General features: G+C 37.8%; 1 protein-coding gene across 3 annotated transcripts in view; it reads right to left on the bottom strand.

Annotated features, from left to right (window-relative positions):
* OPHN1 (oligophrenin 1) overlaps positions 1–25,631 on the bottom strand; it is a 567,594-nt gene that overhangs the window by 96,348 nt on the left and 445,615 nt on the right. For all 3 annotated transcript variants that reach the window (XM_040265770.1, XM_040265772.1, XM_040265771.1), the window contains exon 19: positions 25,407–25,566. In XM_040265770.1, the coding sequence (XP_040121704.1) occupies positions 25,407–25,566 (160 nt within the window). The remainder of the gene's footprint in view (positions 1–25,406; positions 25,567–25,631) is intronic.

Raw genomic sequence — 25,631 nt, 5'->3', positions numbered from 1 at the left:
TTTTGGTTATTACAAGTAAAAATGCTATGTACACATCTGTAGAAGTTTTGTGTGAACAATTTCTCGTTTCATTGAATTAAATGCCCTGGAGGATAAAATGATGGGCTGTACAGTAAGTACATTTTTTTTTCAAAGAAACTTAAGAACTTTTCCAGAATCAATTTGTTCTCACCAGAAGTATAAGAGAGCTCCAGTTTTTGTATATCCTGGTCATATTACTGGTCGTATTGATGCTTTTTGAATTGTGGTGTTGGAAAAGACTCTTGAGAGTCCCTTGGACTGCAAGGAGATACAACCAGTCCATTCTAAAGGAGATCAGTCCTGGATGTTCTTTGGAAGGAATGATGCTAAAGCTGAAACACCTCCAGGTGTTTTGGTACTCCAGTACTTTGGCCACCTCATGTGAAGAGTTGACTCATTGGAAAAGGCTCTGATGCTGGGAGAGATTGGGAGCAGGAGGAAAAGGGGACGATGGAGGATGAGATGGCTGGATGGCATCACTGACTCGATGGATGTGGGTTTGAGTGAACTCCAGGAGTTGGTGATGGACAGGGAGGCCTGGTGTGCTGCAATTCATGGGGTTGCAAAGAGTTGGACACAATTGAGTGACTGAACTGAACTGAACTGAACTGTGATCTTGAACATCTTTTGATGTGTTTATTTGTCATACATTTATCTTTTTCACATCTTTTGCTCATTTTAGAATTGGATTGTCTGATTTTTTTTCTACCATTGAAATTTGAGAGTTTTTTTGTATATTCTAGTTTTGCTTAGTTGCTCATTCATGTATGACTTTTTGTGACCCCATGGACTGTAGCCCACCAGGCTCCTCTGTCTATGGAGCATTTCCAGGCAAGAATACTCAAGCAGGTTGCCATGCTCTCCTCCAAGAGATTTTCCTGACCCAGGAATAGAACCAGGGTCTCCTACATTCCAGACAGATTCTTTATCAGCTTAGCTAATATTCTAGTTACGAGTCCTTTATCAGAAACATGGTTTGCAAATATTTTCTCCAAGTCTGTAGATTGTTTTTTTTTTTTAATCTTTATAATAGGGTAATTTACAGAGCAAATATTTTTATTTTGATGAAGTTCCATTTATTAATGTATTTCTTTGTGCTTTTGGGTAAACACAAAAATCTGCTCAATAAAACTCTTTAATAGGTCCATATATTTCCTCTTATATTATCTTCTAAAAGTTGTATAGTTTTGCATTTTTATGTATGCTGATTTTAAGTTAATTTTTCCATAAGATGTGAGTTTTAGGTCAATGTTCACTTTTGTTGCCTATAGATATGAATTGCTCCACCATCTTTTATTGAAGATTATCCTTCCTCCTACATGCCTTTGTAGCTTTGTCAAAAACAATTTGGCCATACTTTATGAGGCTATTTGCTTTTTTGGCATTTCTTTTTCTTGGGGATGGTCTTGATTCCTGTCTGCTGTACAATGTCACGAACCTCTGTCCATAGTTCATCAGGTACTCTGTCCATCAGATTTAGTCTAGTAGACCATTATATCCACTACTGTGGGAAGGAATCCCTTAGAAGAAATGGAGTAGCCATCATAGTCAACAAAAGAGTCTGAAATGCAGTACTTGGATGCAATCTCAAAAATGATAGAATGATCTCTGCTCGTTTGCAAGGCAAACCATTCAATATCACAATAATCCAAGTCTATGCCCCAACCAGTAACACTGAAGAAGCTGAAGTTGAACGGTTCTATGAAGACCTACAAGACCTTTTAGAACTAACACCCAAAAAAAGATGTCCTTTTCATTATAGGGGACTGGAATGAAAAAGTAGGATGTCAAGACATACCTGGAGTAACAGGCAAATATGGCCTTGGAGTACAGAATGAAGCAGGGCAAAGGTTGATAGAGTTTTGCCAAGAGAATGCACTGGTCATAGCAAACACCCTCTTTCAACAACACAAGAGAAGACTCTACACATGGACATCACCAGATGGTCAACACCAAAGTCAGATTGATTATATTATTTGCAGCCAAAGATGAGAAGCTCTATACAGTCAGCAAAAACAAGACCAGGAGCTGACTGTGGCTCAGATCATGAACTGCTTATTGCCAAGTTCAGACTTAAATTGAAGAAAGTGGGGAAAACTACTAGACCATTCAGGTATGACCTAAATCAAACCCCTTATGATTATAAAGTGGAAGTGAGAAATAGATTTAAGGGACTAGATCAGATAGACAGAGTGCCTGATGAACTATGGAGCGAGGTTCATGACATTGTACAGGAGACAGGGATCGAGAACATCCCCAAGAAAAAGAAATGCAAAAGAGCAAAATGGCTGTCTGAGGGGGCTTTACAAATAGCTGTGAAAAGAAGAGAATTGAAAAGCAAAGGAGAAAAGGAAAGATATACCCATTTGAACACAGAGTTCCAAAGAATAGCAAGGAGAGATAAGAAAGCCTTCCTTAATGATCAATGCAAAGAAATAGAGGAAAACAATAGAATAAGAAAGACTAGAGATCTCTTCAAGAAAATTAGAGATACCAAGGGAACATTTCATACAAAGATGGGCTCGATAAAGGACAGAAATGGTATGAACCTAACAGAAGCAGAAGATATTTAAAAGAGGTGGCAAGAATACACAGAACTATACAAAAAAGATATTCATGACCCAGATAATCAGGATGGTGTGATCACTCACCTAGAGCCAGATATCCTGGAATGCAAAGTCAAGTGGGCCTTAGGAAGCATCACTACGAACAAACTTAGTGGAGGTGATGGAATTCCAGTTGAGCTATTTCAAATCCTGAAAGATGATGCTGTGAAAGTGCTGCACTCAATATGCCAGCAAATTTGGAAAACTCAACAGTGGCCACAGGACTGGAAAAGGTCAGTTTTCATTCCAATCCCAAAGAAAGGTAATGCCAAAGAATGCTCAAACTACAACACAATTGCACTTATCTCACATGCTAGTAAAGTAATGCTCAAAATTCTCCAAGCCAGGCTTCAGCAATACATTAACTGTGAACTTCCAGATGTTCAAGCTGGTTTTAGAAAAGGCAGAGTAACCAGAGATCAAATTGCCAACATCTGCTGGATCATGGAAAAAGCAAGAGTTCCAGAAAAACATCTATTTCTGCTTTATTGGCTATGCTAAAGATTTTGATTGTGTGGATCACAATAAACTGTGGAAAAGTCAAGAGATGGGAATACCAGACTACCTGACCTGCCTCTTGAGAAACCTGTATGCAGGTCAGGAAACAACAGTTAGAACTGGACATGGAACAACAGACTGGTTCCTAATAGGAAAAAGGAGTATATCAAAGCTGTATATTGTCGCCCTGCTTATTTAACTCATATGCAGAGTACATCATGAGAAACGCTGGGCTGGAGGAAGCACAAGCTGGAATCAAGATTGCTGGGAGATATATCAATAACCTCAGATATGCAGATGATATCATTCTTATGGCAGAAAGTGAAGAACTAAAGAGCCTCTTGATAAAAGTGAAAGAGGAGAGTGAAAAAGTTGGCTTAAAGCTCAACTTTCAGAAAACTAAGATCATGGCATCTGGTTCCATCACTTCATGGGAAATAGATGGGGAAACAGTGTCAGACTTTATTTTTTTGGGCTCCAAAATCACCACAGATGGTGATTTCAGCCATGAAATTAAAAGACACTTACTCCTTGGAAGAAATTTATGACCAATCTAGGTAGCATATTAAAAAGCAGAGACATTACTTTGTCAACAAAGGTCCGTCTAGTCAAAGCTATGGTTTTTCCAGTATTCATGTATGGATGTGAGAGTTGGACTATAAAAAAAGCTGAGCACAGAAGAATTGATGCTTTTGAACTGTGGTGTTGGAGAAGACTCTTGAGAATCCCTTGGACTCCAAGGAGATCCAACCAGTCCATTCTGAAGGAAATCAGTCCTGGGTGTTCATTGGAAGGACTGATGTTGAAACTGAAACTCTAATATTTTGGCCACCTCATGCGAAGAGCTGACTCATTTGAAAAGACCCTGATGTTGGGAAAGATTGAAGCAGGAGGAGTGGGGATGACAGAGGATGAGATGATTAGATGGCATCACCGACTCAATGGACATGAGTTTGGGTAAACTCCAGGAGTTGGTGATGGACAGGGAGGCCTGGCGTGCTGTGGTTCATGGGGTCGCAAAGAGTCAGACACGACTGAGTGACCGAACTGAATTGAACTGAACTATGAGGCTATTTATAGACAGTTCTCTTACATTGATGTATGTGTCTACCCATCTGCCAATTTCAGACTGTTTGACTTCTGAAGCAATATAATAAACATTAATTATATCTCCTCATTTTTTATTTTAAAAATTGTGTTAGCTCTTCTAGTTCCTCTGTGTACATGGATGTATATGTGTTTATATGTATATATGCATACTATATTGTGTGTGTATATATATATATGTGTGTGTGTGTATGTATATATACATGTTAGTATGACCTTGTCTCTTTCTGCAAAAAATCTTGCTCAGGTTTTCATATTAATTACCATATATATATATTTTTGAAAGAAATGAAAATCTTCACTATATTGAGTTTTCTACTCCTTATGTCTTTCTGTTTAAATTTTCTTAAACTTCTTTTATCAGCATTCTATAATTTTCAGCATATAAATCCTATAAATGTTTTATTAGACATATGCCTAAGCATTTCAGTTGTTTTGAGAGATTATAAATGGCACTGTTTTTTAATTTCATTTTTCACATTTTCATTGCTAGTATAAAAATTCAATTGATTTTTGCATGTTGGCCTTGTATCCTGTAACCTTGATAAATTCCCTTACTATTTCTGTAAGTTTTTTTTTTTTTTTTTTTAATGTCCTCCTTAGAATTTTCTATGTAGACAATCACGTCATTGGCAGGTAGGGACTTATATTTCCTCCTATCCAAACTATGTTTTATTTCCTTTCCTTTTTTTCTTTTTTACTTCCTAAAGTTATTTCATTTTTTAAATTTAATTATAGTTGATTTATGTTGTGCTAATTTCAGGTATACCACAAAGTGATTCAATTTCATGTATATGTATATGTGTGTGTGTGTGTGTGTGTGTGTGTGTGTGTGTATACACATACATATACACTCAAAATATTGAGTATAGTTCTCTGTGCTATAATGTGCATATGTTAATCTCAAATTCCTAATTTATCCCTCTCCCACCCTTTCCCCTAAATTCCATTCCTATAAGGAATAGCAGTGACAAGAGCAAGCATTCTCATGTTATTCTCAATCTTATATGAAAAGTATTCAACAGATCACCATTAAGTATGATGTTAGCTACAGGGTTTTCTTTAAGATGTTCTTTACCAAGCTAAGGTGATTATTTCCTATTCCTAGTTTGTTGAGGGTTTTTTTTTTTTCTGTGTGTGTGTGTGTTTACAAATGTGTGGTAATTTTTTCAAGTACATATTCTGCATAAATTTATGTAACTAACATGTTTTTGTGATTTTGCTTCTTCAGCCTGTTAATATATAAAATGATTTATTTTAAAATCAACTGAACCACCTTGCATTCCTGGAATGAACTCCATTTTATCATGGTGTATAGTTTTGGTTTTTTAGTTTTTATGAATTCTATCTTCAAACTATTAATGATATTTGCACTTATATTTATGAGGGATATTATTAGTCTATAATTTTCTATAACTTTCTTTTCTCTATATCATTTTTATTTCTGGTTTTGGTGTCAGACAAATACTGCCTTTATACAATGATTTGGGAAGTATTTTCTCCTATTCTGTTTTCCAGGAGATATTTCGTATAATTTATGCTAATTTTTCTTTAAATTCTTGGTATAATTCTCCAGTAAAACAATCCAGGCCTAATGATTTCTTTTTCAGAGATTATTTAAATATGAATTCAATATGCTTAGTAGTTTTAGGGCTATTCAAATGATCTATTTCATATTGAGTGAGTTGTAGTACTTTTTACTTTTTAACGAACTCATCCATATCATCTAAGTTACCAAAGTTATGTGTATAGAACTGTTCATATTATTCTTTTATTATCCTTTCCAGAGTCACACGATCAGTATGATACCTTCCACTTTGTTCCTGACATTGGTAGTCTGTGTTCACTCACTTCCTTTGCTTCTTCTGTTCTGCTTCATTAGACTTCTAAAAAATTATTAATTTTATTGATTTTTAGATATTGTTTCTCTTATAACCAACTCATTCATTGATTTTTCTGTATTGTTTCTCTGTTTTCAATTCCAGGGATTTTTAAAACTTGTATCTTCATTAATTATATTTATTTCCTTCTTTCTACTATGTTGCTCTTATTTTTCTAAGTTTCTGAAGTGACATTTTGGTTTATTGATTTAGACTTTTCCTCTTTTCTAAGGTAAGCATTCAATCCTATGAGTATGCCTCTCAACAAATGATTTAGTTGTTTTCCATAAATTGAGATATATTTATGCTATCATTCAGTTCAGTGTTATTCTTATTTCTCTTGAAACTTCCTTATTTACTCATGCATTATTGAAGAGTGTGTTTAATATTTAAGTGTTTGGAGAATCTTCACATTTCACTTCTTTTTTTCTAGCTTTATGAGTTATAATTGACATATATCATTGTGGAAGCTTAAGGTATACAGTCTGTTGATCTGATACACTGTATGCTACAAATGATTACCCCCATAGCATTACCATTTCTTTTTGTGGTTAGAACATATAAGATCTACTGTCTTGGCAACTTTCCAGTATATAATAAAGTATTACTGACCGCAATCACCATGCTGTACATTAGATCCCCAGAACTTATTACTCTTGTAACTGGAAGCTTGTACTCCTTGACAGTATTTTCTCATTTCCCTTACCTCCCAGTCCTGGTAATCACCACTCTATTTCTCTGAGTTTGGTTTTTTTTTAGATTCCACAAATAATTGATATCAAATGGCATTTGTTTTTCTCTGTCTTATTAATTTCATTTAGCATAATGTCCTGAAGGGTCACCCAGTTATTGCAAAGCAGCAGAATTTCTTTCTTTTTCATGTCTATATATGTTATATTTAATCTCACAACATCTTTTTTCACTCATACTATTTATAATCTCATAATCTCACAACTTCTTCATTCATCTGTGATGGACACTTCGATTGTTTCTATATCTTGCTATTGTTAATTATGCTGTGAACATGTGGGTGTGGATATCCCTTAAAAATCAGTTTCTATTTCCTTTGGATATACACCCAGGAGTAAGATTGCTGGATCATATGGTAGTTTTAGTTTTAATTTTTGAGGAATCACCATACTGTTTTCCATAGTGGCTGTACCAAGTTTACACTCCTACTAACAGTGCACAAGTGTTCCCCTTTTCTCTACACCCTTGGTAACACTTGTTCAGTCAGTCAGTTCAGTTGCTCAGTTGTGTCCGACTCTGCAACCCCATGGTCTGCAGCACCCCAGGCTTCCCTGTCCATCACCAACTCCTGGAGCTTGCTCAAACTCATGTCCATTGAGTCAGTGATGCCATCCAACCATCTCATCTTTTTTTGTCCCCTTCTCCTCCTGCCTTCAATCTTTCCCAGCATCAGGGCTAACACCTGTTATCTCTTGCCTTTTTGATAATAGTCATTCTAACTGGTGGGAAGTGATATCTCACTGAGGTTTTGATTTGCATTTCACCAATTAGTGATGCTGAATATCTTTTCATATACCTGTTGTTCACTTGTATGTATTCTTTGGAAAACTGTCTATTCAGTTCCTTTGCCCACTTTTCAATATGGTTTTTTTTTTTTTTTATAATGAGTTGTATGAGTTTTTTATATATTTTGGTTATTAACGCCTTACCCAATATATGATTTGCAAACAATCTTTCCCATCCCTTATATTGCCTTTTCATTTCATTGTCTGTTTCTGTTTATTTTTTCTTTTGCTGTGCATAAGTTTTTTAGTTTGATGTAGTTCCATTTATTTGTTTCTTCTTTTGTTACTTATGCTTTACAGGAAATAACTACAAGATCAATGTCAAAGAACATTTTCCTTATGTTTTCTTCTCAGATATCTACAGTTTCAGATCTTATGTTTAAGTATTTAATTCATTTTGAGTAAAGTTTAAGATGGGGTTCCAATTTCACTCTTATGCATGTGGTAATCTAGTTTTCCCAACACTATGGAAAAAACTATCCTATCCCCAATGAGTATTCTTTCAGATACTAGTTAACTGTATATACAGAATGGTATCTCTGGGCTCTTGATTAAGTTCCATTTGCCTATGTGTCTAGTTCTATGTCAATACCATAGAGTTTTGTTTACTATAGATTGTTTAAATAGTATAGTTTGAAATCAATTAGCATGGTGCCTCCAGCTTTGCTCTTCTTTCTCAGGATTGAAAATGGATCCAGCAATTCCACTCTTGGATATATATCCAACAAAAACAAAGAACACTAATTTGAAAAGATATACATACCCCAACATTCATAGCAGCATTATTTACAATAGCCAAGATATAGAAACAACATAAGTGTCCATCAAGAGATGAATGGATAAATGTGATATATATATATATATATATATGTATATGTATATGCACATACACAATGGAATACTAATCAGCCATAAAAAGAATAAAATTTTGCTATTTGCAGCAACACAAATGGACTTGGAGGGTATTATGTTTGGAGCAAAATAAGTCAGACAAAGAAAGACAAATACTGTATTATGTCACTTTATGTGAAATCTAAAAAATAAACAAACTAGTGAATATAACAAAAAAAAAAAAGAAGCAAACTCACAGATATAGAGAACAAATTAGTGGTAACCAGTGGGAGAAAGAAGCAGGGAGGGTAAGGGGATTAAGAGGTACAAACTATTATGTATAAAATAAATTACAAGCATATATTGTTCTGTACAGGGAATTAGCCAATATTTTATCATAACAATAAATGCAGAATAACTATTAAAATTGTGAACCACTATATAATACATCTGTAAGTTATATAGTACTGTACATCAACTATATTTCAATGAAAATTAAACATAAAAAATAAGTAAAAAAAAGGGGGGGAGTTGAAACAGCCTATTGCTGATATGGAGAAAGTTTTAGTGGCTTAGATAGAAGATCAAGCCAGCCACAACATTCCCTTCAGCCAAAGCCTAATCCAAAGCAAGATACTAACTCATCAGTTCTGTGAATGTAAGAGAGGTGAGAAAATTATATAAGTCTGAAGCTACCAGAGGTTGGTTTGTGAGGTTTAAGGAAAGAAACTGTCTCCATAACATAAAAGGGTACAGTGAAAAAGAAAGTGCTGATGTAGAAAGAAGCTGCAGCAACTTATTCAGAAGATCTATCCAAGATACTGAAAGTGGTTACACTAAACAACAGATTTTCAATATAACCAAGACAGTTTTTTATTGGAAGAAAATGCCATCTAGAATTTTCACAGCTAGAGAGGAGAAATCAGTGCCTGGCTTTGAAGCTTCAAAATATAAGCAGTTCTCTTGTTATGGGTGAATGCAGATGGTGACTTTAAGTTGAAGTCAGTGTTCATTTACCATTCTGAAAATCCTAGGGCTATTAAGAATTATGCTAAATCTACTCTGCTTGGGCTTTTCAAATGGAACAACAAATCCTGGATGACAGCACATCTATTTACAACATAGTTTAGTGAATATTTTAAGCCTACTGTTAAAACCTACTGCTCAGAAAAAAAAAGGTTCCTCTCAAAATGTTACTGCTCATTGACAGTGTACCTGGTCACCCTAGAGCTCTGATGGAGAATGTACAATGACATTAATGTTTTCATGCTTGCTAACACAACATTCATTGTGCTGCCCATGGATTAAAGAGTAATTTCAACTTTTAAGTCTCATGATTTAACAAAAACACTTTATGAGGTTATAACTGACATAGATAGTGATTACTCTGATGGATCCACACAAAGTAAATGAAAACGTTCTGGAAAGAATTCATCACTCTAGATGCCATTAAGAACATTTGTGATTCATGAGAAGAGGTCAAAATATCAATATTAACAGGAGTTTGAAAGAAGTTGATTCCAACCCTCATGGATAACTCAGGGGTTCAACACTTCAGTGGAGGAGGAACTGCAGATGTGATAGAAATAGCAAGGTAACTAAAATTAGAAGTGGAGCCAGAAGATGTGACTGGATTGCTACAATATCATGATAACACTGTAACGAGTGGTGAGTTACTTCTTATGGATGAGCAAAGAAAGATTGTTGAAATGACAAAAAGGATCTAGAATATTACAAATAAGCTTAGTTGATGAAGCAGTGGCTGGTTTTGAGAAGATTGATTCCAGCTTTGAAAGAAGTTCTAATGTGGGTAAAGTGCTATCAAACAGCACTTCATGCTGCAAAGAAATCATTCGTGAAAGGAACAATTGACGTGACAAACACCATTGTTGCCTTATGTTAAGAAATTGCCACAGCCACTCGAACCTTCAGCGACCAACACCCTGCCATCACCACTGAGGCAAGATCTTCCACCAGCAAAACGATTACAACTTCCTGAAGGCTCAGATGATGGTTAGCATTTTTAAGCAATAAATAATTTGTAAATTGTAAAGTAAAAAAAAAGTAATAATAATAAAATAAATTAAAAAAATTAAAGTGTGCATGTTGTTTTTTAGACATAGTGTTATCCCACACATAATGGACTGCACTATACTATAAACATAACATATGCATTGGGAAAGAAAGTTTGTGTGACTCACTCTATTACAATATTCACTTCATTACAGTGGTTTGGAACTGAACCCACAATACACGCAAGCTATATATATGTATGTCTGTTAGTTCCATTTGGCCTAAAGTATGGTTCAAGTTCAACATTTCCTTGTTTATTTTCTGCATGGATGATATATCCATTGTTGAAAGGGAGGTATTAAGGTCCTTTACTGTTGTATTTTTGTCTATGCCTCACTTCAGATTTCTTAGTGTTTGCTTAAAATATTTAGGTGCTCCAATTTTTAAAAAAGATATTTAGGTACTCCAATCTTGGGTACAAATTTATTCATAATTGTTATATATTCTTGATGAATTGATCTTATTATTATATAATGACCATCTTTGTCTTTTGTTACCATTTTTGGTTAAAGTCTGTTTTGTCTGATATTAATATAAGTCATACATGCTTTCTTTTGGTTCCTATCAGCATGGAATGTCTTTTATCCTCTTTTCACTTTGAGCCTATGTGTATCCTTAAAGCTGAAGTAAATCTTTTCGAGTCAGCATATGGTTGGGTTTTTTTGTTGTTGTTGTTTAATCCATTCAGCTACTCTGTCTTTTGATTGAAGAATTCTATCTACTACTCATTCAGAGTAATTATTAACAAGTAAGCACTTAACTTTGTGCATGATCAGTTGCTTCAGTCATGTCCTACTCTTTGCAACCCCATGGACTGCAGCCCACCAGGTTCCTCTGTCCATGGGATTCTCCAGGCAAGAATACTGGAGTGGGTTGCCCAGCCTTCCTCCAGGGAATCGTTCTGATCCAGGGATCGAACCCATGTCTTTTGTGTCTCCAGCACTGAAGGCAGATTCTTTATCGCTGAGCCACCTGGGAAGCCCTAAGGACTTAACTAATGCCATCTTATAGTTTTCTGGCTGTTTTCTACTTCTATTTTTCTTTCTTCCTTTCTTTGCTGCCTTCCTTTGTAAACTGATGATTTTCCATTGTGGTGTGTTTTGATTGCCTTCTCTTTATCTTTTGTGAATCTACTGAAAGTCTTTGTTTTGTGGTTACTATGAATTTTACGTAAAACATCTTCTATACAAAAGTCTATTTTATGCTAGCAATTTAAGTTCATTCCCATGCAAAATGGGTTTCCCTGGTGGCTCAGATGGTAAAGAATCTGACTACAATGTGGGAGAACCAGGTGAACCAATGAGACCAATGAGAACCAGGAGAACCAATGGTGAACCACTGATGTAGCAAGGAAATATTGTAGTCCTCCTTTTGTAAACACTTCAGATGGAAAATGCTCCTGGATATTATGAAAGAAAAATCAAAATGAAGTTAGTATTGCTCAGAGAGCTCTGTAAAATGGAGCTGGGAGGCCATAAAGTAAGTGTGGCTTATGTATTAATACATCTCAGCCTGGATAGAATCTGACTTTTTGACCACTTGTTCTCTTAATGAAGTCATTCAGAACATCTGCCAGAAACTCAAGATACTTCTTAGACTTTTACTCTAAAATAACTTATGACAGTCTGTCTACTTCTCAGACACCTACCCTAAAATAACCTGTGATGCCTTAACAGCAAATATTTCCTGATTTGTATTAGAGTCAGTCACAATTCTCGCCAGAAAACAATGAACATCTTTGTAGCTAATTTTGTCTTTATAAGTTCTTAACTTTCTCTTCCCCAGAATACTCTTTCATTTTTACCCAAAGCTGTGTCTCCTAAGACCCCAAATAAACTATTTTTTCCAGCCAAAAAAAAAATCTTTATCTTCACTTTTAGACAGTTTTATTATTATGTATCTTGGAGAATATTGCTGTGGATTGAGATTTTGAGGTGATCTAAAATTAGCTTCATGATCGTGGATACAGAAATCTTTCCCTGGGTGTAGGAAGTTCTCAGCCATTAATTTAAATAAACTTTAAATCCATTTCTCCTTCTGGGACTCCAATCATTAGTACATTATTTTTGTTGATATTCATTCATAAGTCCTGTAGGCTTTCATCATTATTTTTCATATTTTTTTCTTTTTATTCTCCAATTAGATAATTTCAATTAGTCTGTCTTCTAGCGTATTAATTCTCTCTTCTACATATTCAAGTCTGCTGTTGATTGAATTCTGATTGAATTCAATCAGGTCCTGATTGAATTTGTTAGTCATATTCTTCAGCCTCAAAATCTGTTTCTTTTTTATGTTTTCCATCTCTTTATTGAACTCATTTTGTTTTCCTGATTTGATAAAACATTTGTCTGTTTTCTCTTACAACTCTCTGGTCACTGTAGAACAATTATTTGGAATTCTTTGTCAGGCAATTCCTGCTCTCCATTTCTTTGGGGCCAACTGTTAGAGGTTTACCATATTCTTTTGGTGGAGACATGTTTCTCAAATCCTTCATAATTCCATGTAGCCTTTCATAGGTGTCTGCTCATTTGAAGAAGCAGTCATATCTTCCAGACTTTATGGACTGACTTTGGTAAAGGAAGCCTTTCACCTGTGAGTGGAGGCATGCAGGGCTGTGCTATGACCCCCAGTCTTGTAGTATAGTGTGCTAAGTTTAGGAGCACGTCAGGCACTGTGGGGGCATGATGTCTCTTTGGCTCAAGCTACTGGGGTCCACAGTATCATCAACTCCATGGTGCTTGGTGGGTACTGTGGGGAGTCAACAGTAGCTGCAAGGATTATTGGCATCCTAAGTGGAATCTCCAGGACCAATAGCTAGGGACCAGGGCAGTCAGCAGTGATGGGTGGAGTTGCTGGTGTACACAAACTCAGCTAAAGGGACCAGTTGCAGGTGCTTGTTTATAGGCAAGGGCTAATTGCAGACAGACATGTAAAGTGATGGGAACAAGGGCAAATTGCAAAGGTCAGGGCCAACTATGAGCTCACTGATAGCTGTAGAGGCCCTAGATGTCAGAATGATCTCCTACGGCTGCACACTCTTCCCCCAAGTATGCACACTTCAGTAGAGGCTTGTGACATAGTTCAGGTTAGAGATATGCAGGCCCACAGATGGAAGGATGGGTGCTATTGTGTTGGCCAGTGACAGAAGGCGTACATAGCCTGATCTGAGCCCATAAGTAGTGGTGGAGTCCCTGGATATTGGTGTACATTCCTGCAGCTGCATACACTGCCCCCCACCCCCGCCCCAGGCATGCATGCTGCAGTTGCAGCTGGTGATTTGAGTTGGGCTTCGGGTATGCAGGTACATAGCCAGAAGGGCAAGTTATAGCTGGGCACAGTGATGCTGGCCAGTGACAGAAGGCAGAGCTTGATTCAGGTCCACAAGCAGTTGTCATCCATGGCTGCATGCCTTTCCCCCAGGATGTGTGCATTATGGTGGAGGTCAAAGACGAGGATCAGGCCAGTGGAATGCAGGGGCACAAATGGGTAGGCTAGCTCCAAATGTGGGCACAGTGGCAGTGGGGACCCTAGGGTCTGTAGGCTGGTGTACTAAACCAGCCCTATTCAGACAGCTGCAGGCCCACACTGGCTGTAGGCATGGCTCCTGGGCTCCAGTGGGGTGAAGAGGGTCTCAGGCAGCTTGTGTTTCACACTTGTGCAGCTGCAGACACTTTGGATGGCTGCCAATGTGGTTCCTGGACTCATCAGGGGTGAGTGGGTGGAGAGAGTGGAGACTGACTCAGTTGGCTGGCATTAGGGAACATGAATACCTGTGAGGAGAAAGCTGATGAGATCTATAAGGGGTCCACAGCAGCTGTGCTGACCACTGGCTTCATCGATGGTGAAATCCTCTGAGTTTTGTCTGCAGAGCAGGTCTCTGTGGAGTTTGATAAGTCCCACTGCATGTCTGCTAATAACAGCCTCTGCTTTTCTTCTTTGTTCCCAGTCAGCTGTATACATTTCTGCTTTGCTGGTCTGAATGGTATGAAACCAAAGCAGAACCTTTACCTAGTACCATGAGAGGCTGGAGAAGCTGGTCACTCACCTCCCTCTTTCCTTCCTGGCAAAAGGAACTCTTTCTAGCTGGGAAGTTCTTTCTTGGCACAAACAATGCTGACTTGAAGGATGGGGATGATGCAACCAAAATGCAATTTCTTCCTTCTCTATTTGTGAAATTATTCTCTTTTTGTTGTTTTTGTTGTTCTAATGTGTTTCTAAAACTTCTTAAGTAGACTATAGAAGCCTCCTAGAGGTATTTGTTCATGGATAACTATCCAATCATTGATCAATATGAGGGGACAAGAAAGTTAGATTTTCTACCATCACCATTTTTTTCTGCCAAGCTTCATGTTGCCTTTCTGTTATTTATTTCTAGTTTGATTCCATTGGAACCAGAGAAATCATGCATGATTTCAATTAAAAAAATTGAAGCTTGTTTTATAGACTAGGATATTGTCTACCTTGTTATATATTCCATGGTCACTTGAAAATAATGTATATTCTGCTATTGTTGGGTATAGTGTCCATAAATATTGATCAGATCCTGTTTGATGGTGCTCTTGACTTCTAAATCATTTCTTATTTTCTGTATAATTGCATTTTCAGTTGTTGGGAGAGGATGTTGTTAAAGTGTAATTATGGATTTTTTTCTTTCTTCTTTCAGTTCTAAAAGTTTTTGCTTCATTGATTTGAAGCTTCTTTGATTATTTCATGCATAACCATTTAGGATTGCTATGTTTTCTTGAACATTTCTTAGAATTCCAATTTCATTGATCTATAGGGTTTCTGAGTGCATCTCTTTATATAGGTTGTTAGTGGTTACTTTAGGTATTATATTGTACATACATAACTTATAGGCTACTAAGTGTCAACGTTTCATGTGTTTGGTGAAATGTGCAAATTTCTTTTCACTTGATGTTCTTTATGTTCCATCTATTATAATACAACTGTCAAGTATTTTCTTCACATACACTGAGACTCATATCAGATCACATTATAATTTTTGCTTTATCTCAATAAAGCTGGAAAAATTTATTTTATGCGTTAAGCATCAAACATAATTGAGAAAACTCAAGGGGAGAAGAAAAATCTATTAAGTGTATCACAATTTTGCTCTTTCTGTTGTTTTTTATTCTGTCCTGCTATTCCAAAAGCCCTTCCTTTATTGTGCCCTTTCTGTTTAGAGAACTTTCTTTAGTCATTCTTTCAGGATGCATGTGTGTGTCCTCAGTCACTTGTCATGTCTGACTCTTTGTGACCCTATGGACTGTAGCCCACCAGGCTCCTCTGTCCATGGGATTCTCTAGGCAAGAATACTGTACTGGGTTGCCATGTCCTCCTCTGACCCAGGGATCACACTCATGTCTCTTATGTCTCCTGTACTGGCAGGTGGGTGTTTTTTTTTTTGTTTTTTTTTTTTTTACCACTTAACCACCTTGGAAGTCCATCCCCAGACTGCTACAAACCTTTAATTTCCAGAGTCCTAGAAAATATGAAGTTGACAATTTTGACAGTTTTCTCATTGATTTTTTTTTTTTTTCGGAGCAGAGAGTTTTTGGATATACCTAATCTTTAACCTTTCTCAGTATGTGAGAAATAGTTTTTATACTTTAAAACTTTAATTATTTCTGTATTTGCATCTGTATTGTTTATGCGCCCTCTCTCTTATCTTAATGGCAGTTACCCTGAAGCTATCTGAAACAACCTGATCTTTGGTGCTGGTCTGGCCACCACTGTCTAACCGAAAATTTCCAAAAGGGCTGGCTTGAGAAAGTTTGAGGGCCACTTGGTTATTTCCTGTTGAAGCTGCCTCCACAAAGTTACCACTTAAATCAGCTTAAGTGTGTCTCTTTCACAAGACTTTGCTAAAAGTGGCAAGAAGCAGCTAACACATATCAACATGATATTTTTCAACCAGTACCACTACAGCTAGCGGCTCTCTGTTAGAAAGTGATCTGATTTATAAGGAATCAGTTGTAATATAATTAACAAGTGTTTTGCCATGATATGACTAGGGTTATCAGCTTCTTTGCCACTAGTACCACCTAGGAACCTCTCTTTTAGAACATGTCTGCTGTAACAAATTTTCATAATTGTCTGTTGTATAGCATAATTTCTGTTATTCAAAAAGTTCACTGTTTCTGTTTCCTATCCTTCCTATTGTATTGTTTAGTCCATCCACTGAATCTAAAAATTTCACTCAATGCATTTTCCCATTCTATATTTTCAATTGGTTCTTATTTATATCTTCTGTTCCTTTGCTGAGTCTTTGTACTTCTCTGCAGAAATTTTCCATTGTTGTTCAGTCACTAAGTTGTGTCCAACTCTTTGTTGACCCATGGACTGCCGCATGCCAGGGTTCCTTGTCCTTCACTATCTCCCTAAGTTTGCTCCAACTCATGTCCATTGAGTTGGTGCTTTCCCAGCATCAGGGTATTTTCCAATGAATCTGCTCTTTGCTTCAGATGGCCTAAGTATTGGAGCTTCAGCTTCAGCATCAGTCCTTCCAGTGAATGAATATTCAGAGTTGATTTCTTTAGGACTTATGGGTTTGGTTTCCTTGTAGTCCAAGCAACCCTCAAGAGTCTTCTCCAGCACCACAATTCAAAAGTGTCAATTCTTCAGTGTCCAGTCTTCTTATGGTCCAACTCTAACATCTGTACATGACTACTGGAAAAACCATAGCTTTGATTATATGGAGCTTTGTCAGCAAAGTGATGTCTCTGCATTTTAATATGCTATCTAGGTCATACTGAGAGAGCTAATTCTTAGGTGGGTTGATCAAAGAGTCCTCAAGGAGGGAGGGGTCCAGGGATCTCAAGGAGAAGAAAGGACACTTAGTCCATAAGACATTTTTTCTTAAATTCTGAGCTGTTATGACAACAATCTTTTAAGACTACCTTTCTTTAAGCCTAATTGGGGGCAGGAGGAAAAGGGGACAACAGAGGATGAGATGGCTGGATGGCATCACCGACTCGATGGACATGAGTTTAAGTAAACTCCGGGAGTTGGTGATGGACAGGGAGGCCTGGCGTGCTGCGATTCATGGGGTTGCAAAGAGTCGGACACGACTGAGCAACTGAACTGAACTGAACTGAATGATTACACAACAGAACAACTGATCTTGCTCGAGGGTATGTTTTTCCTCAAGCTCTGTGCTAATGATTATATAACAATGTATCTTGCTTATTTCTCCTAACAAGAACATTCTGACTTATCTTGATATTTTAAGACTTATGTTGTGGGAGTGGGTCTGGTAAAACCTTTCTGCTGTTAGTTCTAATCTTGTTAATTTAAGATGTATGTTGAGGGAGTGAGTCTGGTAAAAATATATAAGGCCTTGATAAGACTAGCAAGTGGGGCACTCTCTGTCCTCCTTCTGATGTCTATGTCAGAAGCTTTCTCTGTCCTTTTCCACTGTAATAAAACTTCTGCCACACAAAAGCTCTGAATGATTAAGCCTGGTCCCTGGTCCCGAAGCTAAATCTTCAGGGATTAGGCAACTAACACTGTTCACCTATCAACACATTTCCTTCCAAGGAGCAAGCCTTCCATTTGTTTCAAATGTATTCCTAATTGCTAATTAAAGCATTTTTATGTTGGGTGCTTTAAAACTCTTATCAGATAATTAACAACTATATCATCTGTCATCTGTGTTGCTACTGGAGGTCTTTTCTCATTCATGTTGAGATCTTCCTGGTTCTTGGTATGGAAAATAATTTTCAACTGAAGTCTGTACACTTTGAGAATTATGAGAATCTTGTTTTTACTTATACTTTCTGTTAGTGCAGGCCTCCTCTGACAGTGTCTCTGATGGGAGAAGCACTATCTTATTATTACCAGGATGCCTGGAAATCCAGATTTTCAACTTTCCCTCTACATCCCCATGGGAAGGAAAAAATTCTTGTTACTGATAGGCAAAAGTAGGAGTTGAGGCTCCTCACTACACCCTGTTCTAGAATGTGAAGACAAGTGGGCCTTAGGAAGAATTACTAAGAAAAAAGCTAGTGGAGGTAATAGAATTCCACTTGAGTTATTTCAAATTCTAAAACATGATGCTGTTAAAGTGCTTTAACTCAATATGCCAGAAAATTTGGAAAACTCAGCAATGGCCACAGGACTGAAAAAGGTCAGTTTTCATTTCAATCCCAAAGAAAGGCAATGCCAAAGGATATTCAAACGATCATACAATTACGCTCATTTCATATGCTAGCAAAGTAATGCTCAAAATCCTTCAAGCTAGGCCTCAACAGTATGTGAAATAAGAAATTCCAGATGTAAAAGATGGATTTTAAAAAGGCAGAGGAACCAGAGATCCAATTGCCAACATCCGTTGGATAACAGAAAAAGCAAGAGCATTCCAGAAAAACATCTACTTCTGCTTCATTGACTACTACATGAAAGCCTTTGACTGTGGATCACAACTGTGGAAAATTCTTAAAGAAATGGGAATGTCAGACCACCTTACCTGCCAACTGGTATGCAGGTAAGGAAGTAAGTTAGAACTGGACATGGAACAATGGATTGATTCAAATTGTGAAAAGACTATGTCAAGGCTATATAGTGTCCCTTGGCTTATTTAAATTATATGCACAGTACATCATGCAAAATGCTGGGCTGGATGAATCATAATCTGGAATTAAGACTGTCAGGAGACATGTCAACAACCTCTGATATGCAGATGACACCACCCTAATGGCAGAAAGTGAAGAGGAACAAAAGAGCCTCTTGAGGAAGGTGAAAGAGGAGAGTGAAAAGGCTGGCTATTATACAGAGTGAAGTAAATCAGAAAGAAAAACACCAATACAGTATATTAACATATATATATATATGGAATTTAGAAAGATGGCAATTATGACCCTATATGAGAGACAGCAAAAGAGACACAGATGTAAAGAACAGACTTTTGGACTCTGAGAGAAGAGGGTGGGATGATTTGAGAGAAAAGCATTGAAACATGTATATTATCATATGTGAAATAGATCACCAGTCCAGCTTTGATGCATGAGACGGGGTGCTCAGGGCTGGTGCACTGGGATGACCCTGAAGGATGGGATGGGGAGGGAGGTGGGAGGAGATTTCAGGATGGGGAACACATGTACACTCATGGCTGATAAATGTGAATGTATGGCAAAAAACTACTACAATATTGTAAAATAATCAATATCTAATTAAAATAAATTAAAAAAAACCCTCCACATTCAAAAAACTAAGATCACGGCATCTGGTCCCATCAATTCATGGCAAATAGATGGGGAAAAAATGTAAACAGTGGTGGATTTTATTTTCTTGGGCTCCAAAATCATTGTGGATAGTGAATGCAGCCATGAAATTAAAGGATACTTGCTCCTTTAAAGAAAAACTATGATAAACCTAGACAGTGTATAAAAAAGCAAAGACATCCCTTTGCCAACAAAGGTCAGTACAGTCAAAGCTATGGTTTTTCCAGCAGTCATGCATGGATGTGAGAGTTGGACCATAAAGAAGGCTGAGTGCCAAATAATTGATGTTTTTGAACTGTGGTGCTGGAGAAGACTCTTGAAAGTCTCTTGGACAGCAAGGAGATCAAACCAGGCAATCCTAAAGGAAACCAGTCCTGAATATTCATTGGAAGGACTGATGCTAAAGCTCCAATACTCTGGCCACCTCATTCGAAGAGCCAATTCATTGGAAAAGACCCTGATGCTTGGAAAGATTAAGGGCAGAAAGAGAAAGGAGTGACAGAGAATGAGATGGTTGAATGGTATCACTGACTCAACAGACCTGAGTTTTGAGTATACTCTCTTAGATAGTGAAGGACAGGGAAGCCTGGCATGCTGCAGTCCATGGAGTTGCATTGAGTCAGACATGACTTAAATGACTGAACAACAACAACAACTAGGCCCTGTTGATACCACTCTGGCTGGAAAAGAAGGGTGTCCATTACTTTTCCCCACATGGTCTTCTCTCCTTTGACACCAGTGTGGTAGACTTATTACCACCAAGTGATAATGTCCTGTATTTCCAGCAGACCTCCTCTGACACCATAGATGGTGGGGGAGGGTGAGGATGAAGGTGAGGATGAAGTCTGGTTCCCAACTGGCCTCCTTGAGATAATCACATGGAGCAGGAAGAGGTTGGTTGAGGTGCCTTGTTACAGACTGGCTTTCCACTCTGCCTTTGCTGAGACTGGGGGTGAGGCCTCAAGTTTTTGGTGGCATTTTGGTGTGAAGGGGTTATTATCAAAAATTTTTTTCTTTGTTGTTAGGCTGTTTTTCTCCAGTTCCCTTGGATAGTGAGAATAGGCTTTTGCTGGGACCATTTCAACTGTACCCATTGATGTTCTTAGTTTGTCAGCTTGTATACCACTCAATCTGGGAAACATGAGGCAAAAACAAACCTCTGATGACTTGTGGCCCCATCATTCCTCAGGTCCCAAGATCCATAGCTGGTCTGATGTGCCTTATTCCCTTCAAATTTCAGATTCTTCATTTTTAAATTTTTTAAAAATTTTATATTGGAGCATATTTGATTAACAATGTGTTAGTTTCAGGTGGTTCAGTTATACATATTCATGTATCTATTAATTTTAAAGTACTTTTCCCATTTAGATTACAGAATATTGAGCAATGTTCCCTGTGCTATACAGTAGGTCCTTGTTATCTGTTTTAAATATAGCAGTGTGTACTTGTCAGTCTTAAACTCCCAGTTTTTCCCTGCCCTTTACTCTACTCCCCTATTAACCATAAATTTGTTCTCTAAGTCTATGAGTCTGTTTCTGTTCTGTGCTGGTTTCATATATAGTGTCTAGTGTTTTTAACCTTTTCAAGTAGAGGAACAAAATATGCACATTAATGTATTTGTGTGTGTGTATATGTACTGTTTTTCTTTGATAGAATGACAAAGAAGAAATTATTGAAATGACAATTGGAACTAGGAGCTGAGAATAGGTAAAGGGTGGAATTCTCTTTTATTCTACACTTTCTTCATGGTTGGAAATTTTTACCATGTATTGCTCATATTTATGGAGAAGGCAATGGCACCCCCACTCCAGTACTCTTGCCTGGGAAATCCAATGCACGGAGGAGCCTCGTAGGCTGTAGTCCACAAGGTTGCTAAGAGCGACTTCACTTTCACTTTTCACTTTCATGCATTGGAAAAGGAAATGGCAACTCACTCCAGCGTTCTTGCCTGGAGAATCCCAGGGACGGGGAGCCTGGTGGGCTGCCATCTATGGGGTCGCACAGAGTCGGACACGACTGATGCGACTTAGCAGCAGCAGCAGCAGCTCATATTTAAAAATTTTAAAAACACTTAAAACAGTAGATACTTTTCAGTACCTGTCTTACATGACATGTCTTGGGAACTGGAAACCACTGTCCACTCGTTCCTTCCAAAAACGATCTCCTTTCCAGGAGTCTATGACTCCCTAGCTCCTCATTCTCCTCTAACTGAACATTCTTTTTTTTTTTTTTTTTAATTTATTTTGTGGTCTCTCCTAATGGCCCTTAAAACATTGGCACTCCCTGGGTTTCAATCTTTGGTCTAACATTTATTCTCCTGCTTCAAGTATTCCCTAGGCAAGACTATTCGTTCACATGGTTTTAACCACTGCCTCTATGCTATAAAAGGCCAACTGTATGTCCCTAATCTTGTTCTCCTATCTTACCTCAGAGGTCTCACAAGCCTATCTATCATAACTTGTCCCAAACTGAACTCATGCTTTTTTTTTTTCCAATTCTTCTCCTTCCTTAGCCTATCCATCATAGTAAAATGGCAACTTCATCCTTCCAGTTGCTAAGACATAAAACCTCGAAGTTATCAATGACTCCTCTTTGTCTTCCATATTCCACATATGATTTATCAGCAAGTCCTGACAGCTCTGCCTTGGAAATTATTTAGAATCTAACCATTTTTCACCATCTCCACTGTTTGTACCACCATTATCTGAGGTACAAACCACTTAACTCCATTATTGAAACAGGTTCCTAATTAGTCTCCTTGCTTCTACCCTTGTTTCCCTACAGCTGTTATCCATCCAGAATATTCCTATTGAGTCAAATCATGTCATTTCTCTAGTCAAAAACATCACTTTATCCTTCTCAGATAGCAAAGTCAAATTCCTTCCAAAGGTTTCTAAGGCCCTATAGGATCTATTCAGCTCTCCCTCCCTATTTCCTCTGAACCTATATTCTTGTTTCTTCTTTTGATTCATCCATTCTAGCCAATCTGGCCTCGTTTTTGTACCATGAACATGATAAGCACATTTCTGCCTCAGAGATTTTCTACTTAACATTTCTTCAGCCTAGATTGCTTTCTCCACTGACACCTGAATGAACTATTCCTTTATTTCTTGTGGGTCTCTTCTCAGAAGTCATTTTCTCAATGAGGTCTTCCTGGGCACTGTATTTAAAATTTGAAAATCACTTCTCTCAACCATTCCTATGCCCCTTTTCTGCTTTACTATTCATCTTAATGGTCATCACCATTTAATATACTATATATTTTACTTACATGGACACTGCTTTTCTAATTTACATAAAGGTTGTATCTCCAGTGCCTAAAACAATACCTGGCAAATGTGGGTTCAGTTCAGTTCTGTTTAGTTGCTCAGTCGTGTCTGGCTCTTTGCGACCCCATGAACCGCAGTACGCCAGGCCTCCCTGTCCATCACCAACTCCCAGAGTCCACCCAAACCCATGTACATTATGTTGGTGATGCCATCCAGCCATCTCATCTTCTGTCGTCCCCTTCTCCTCCTGCCCTCAATCTTTCCCAGCATCAGGGTCTTTTCAAATGAGTCAGCTCTCCACATCACAAATGTGGGTACTCAATACATATTTTCTGAATGAATGAACCAAACCAGTTAATCAATATATAATATTTGCTCTTCAGACCATGAGTCAGAAAATTATAGCTCACAGGTCTGCTGCCAGTTTTGCCAATGGAATTTTATTGGTTTGACAGAAAACAACAAAATTATATAAAGTAATTATCCTACAATAAAAATATAAGTTAATTTTTTAAAAGTTTGTCAATTCCTGCTTTGGATTCATAGTCAACTACTTCTAAGATATTGATCTCTGGATATATTTCAGAAATCTCAAATCCAATATGGCCCAAATTGAGCTTTTTCTCCATCCCTCCAAAATTTTCTCATTCTGTATTTCTTACATGTATGAAGTACAGCCCCATCCACACAATATCCCAAATGTAAGTCTACTCATCATACTACTTAAGTTTGAAGCAAGGCTTTCCCAAGCCTGTAAGAGAGTCAATTTCTAGGCCAGTAGATAAGAAGTCCAGGGTCCCCGAGGAGCAGAAAGCTAGTGGAGAAGACAATGGCAACCCACCACGGACAGAGGAACCTGGTAGGTCCACGGGGTTGCGAAGAGTTGAACATGACTGAGCAACTTCACTTTCACTTTTCACTTTCATGCATTGGAGAAGGAAATGGCAACACACTCCAGTGTTCTTGCCTGGAGAATCCCAGGGACGGTGGAGCCTGGTGGGCTGCCATCTATGGGGTTGCATAGAGTCGGATACGACTGAAGTGACTTAGCAGCAGCAGCTTATAGCTAGATGTGACCATGAGATTAAGTTCTGATAAATGGTATGTAAATAAAAGTAATATGTGAGACTTCCAGGTCATTGCCTTAAAGGAAACAGCTATATCCTCCACTTCCTTTCTTTCATCCCTCCCAGTTGATATAATGTAGAAGATATTTGGTCATGTAAGTGAAGCAACACCTTAGGGATGACAGAACAACAAAGTAACCTGAGTTATAATCCTTGTCAAATCACCATATCAGGCCTGGACAAACTTGCTGAACTGTTACAGAACCAAGAAATAAATGTCTTGAAGCTGTTGTGGTGTCTTAGCAGCTTAATCTATGTATCTTACCTAATGTATCCTATCCTAAGAGCTTGAATTTGAACTGTACATACCACCTGGACTGTATCACCAGTCCCCTCCCCATGAAGAAATTTTTTATTGAATTGTGCTCTGCTAAGGATTGGGGGCAGGGGGAGAAGGGGACGACAGAGGATAAGATGGCTGGATGGCATCACTGACTCGATGGACGTGAGTCTGAGTGAACTCCAGGAGTTGGTGATGGACAGGGAGGCCCGGCGTGCTGTGATTCATGGGGTTGCAAAGAGTCGGACACGACTGAGTGACTGAACTGAACTGAAGAGGGTACTGGCTGCTAGAAAGCTAAGAGTCAAATGTAGGGTCATTCACAGCAAGTGTATGCTGCTGCTAAGTCACTTCAGTCGTGTCCAACTCTGTGCGACCCCATCAGGCTCCCCCATCCCTAGGATTCTCCAGGCAAGTGTATAGGACTTGTCAATAAGTATTTCTTGTCTAGCTTCATCCTTGGGTTTATTTTCTGTCTGTATCATTATTTTTCACTTTTGATTTGACCTAATTATAATGTACACTATCTCATATTTTACATACCATAAAAATATAACACCTTAAATTCTTTCAGAATGTGATGGGATTTAAATAAGGGGATTTAAACCATTTCTTTATGGTTTAATTGTACATATACCATTTTTACACCTATCATTTTCCTCTGTTTACATAATTGTCTCCATATTATACTATTAATTCCTTAAAGATATGAACAGTGATATTTTTCTTCTTCTATACATTCTTGCATGGAGCTTGACAAAAAAATAGTTGAATATTCAAGCAATGTTTGTTGAATAAATGAATTTCACAAGGTCAGCAATGCTATTAAATGTCACTATATCATATGGAATTTCTTTCCATTGTAACTTGAGCCAGAGAGAAGATACAGCTTTAAAAATTGGCTAGGGGAAAGTATCACATGTTTGGAGGAGTGATGGTGAGGACAGGAAATACATACCTTGACAAAGTGCTCAATTAGGATTTCCACCACAATATTCTGGAATTTGATGTTCATCATGGCAGCCACAGTGTCCTCCTGAGCTCTCATGAGGGTGGGCCCAAAGATCACCCCCATGTTAGAGGGGGTCATAAGATTCTCTTTGCTGTGCTCACACACACTGCCAGAAGAGAAAGAAAATGATTAATAAGATTTTTTCCAAGACCCTCTTGTAACTAAAACTGT

Source organism: Oryx dammah, unplaced genomic scaffold (genome assembly GCF_014754425.2).
Source record: "Oryx dammah isolate SB20612 unplaced genomic scaffold, SCBI_Odam_1.1 HiC_scaffold_23, whole genome shotgun sequence".
NCBI lineage: Eukaryota > Metazoa > Chordata > Mammalia > Artiodactyla > Bovidae > Oryx > Oryx dammah.
Note: the sequence above shows the minus strand (reverse complement) of the source record. Positions and strands in the feature narration are given on the sequence as shown.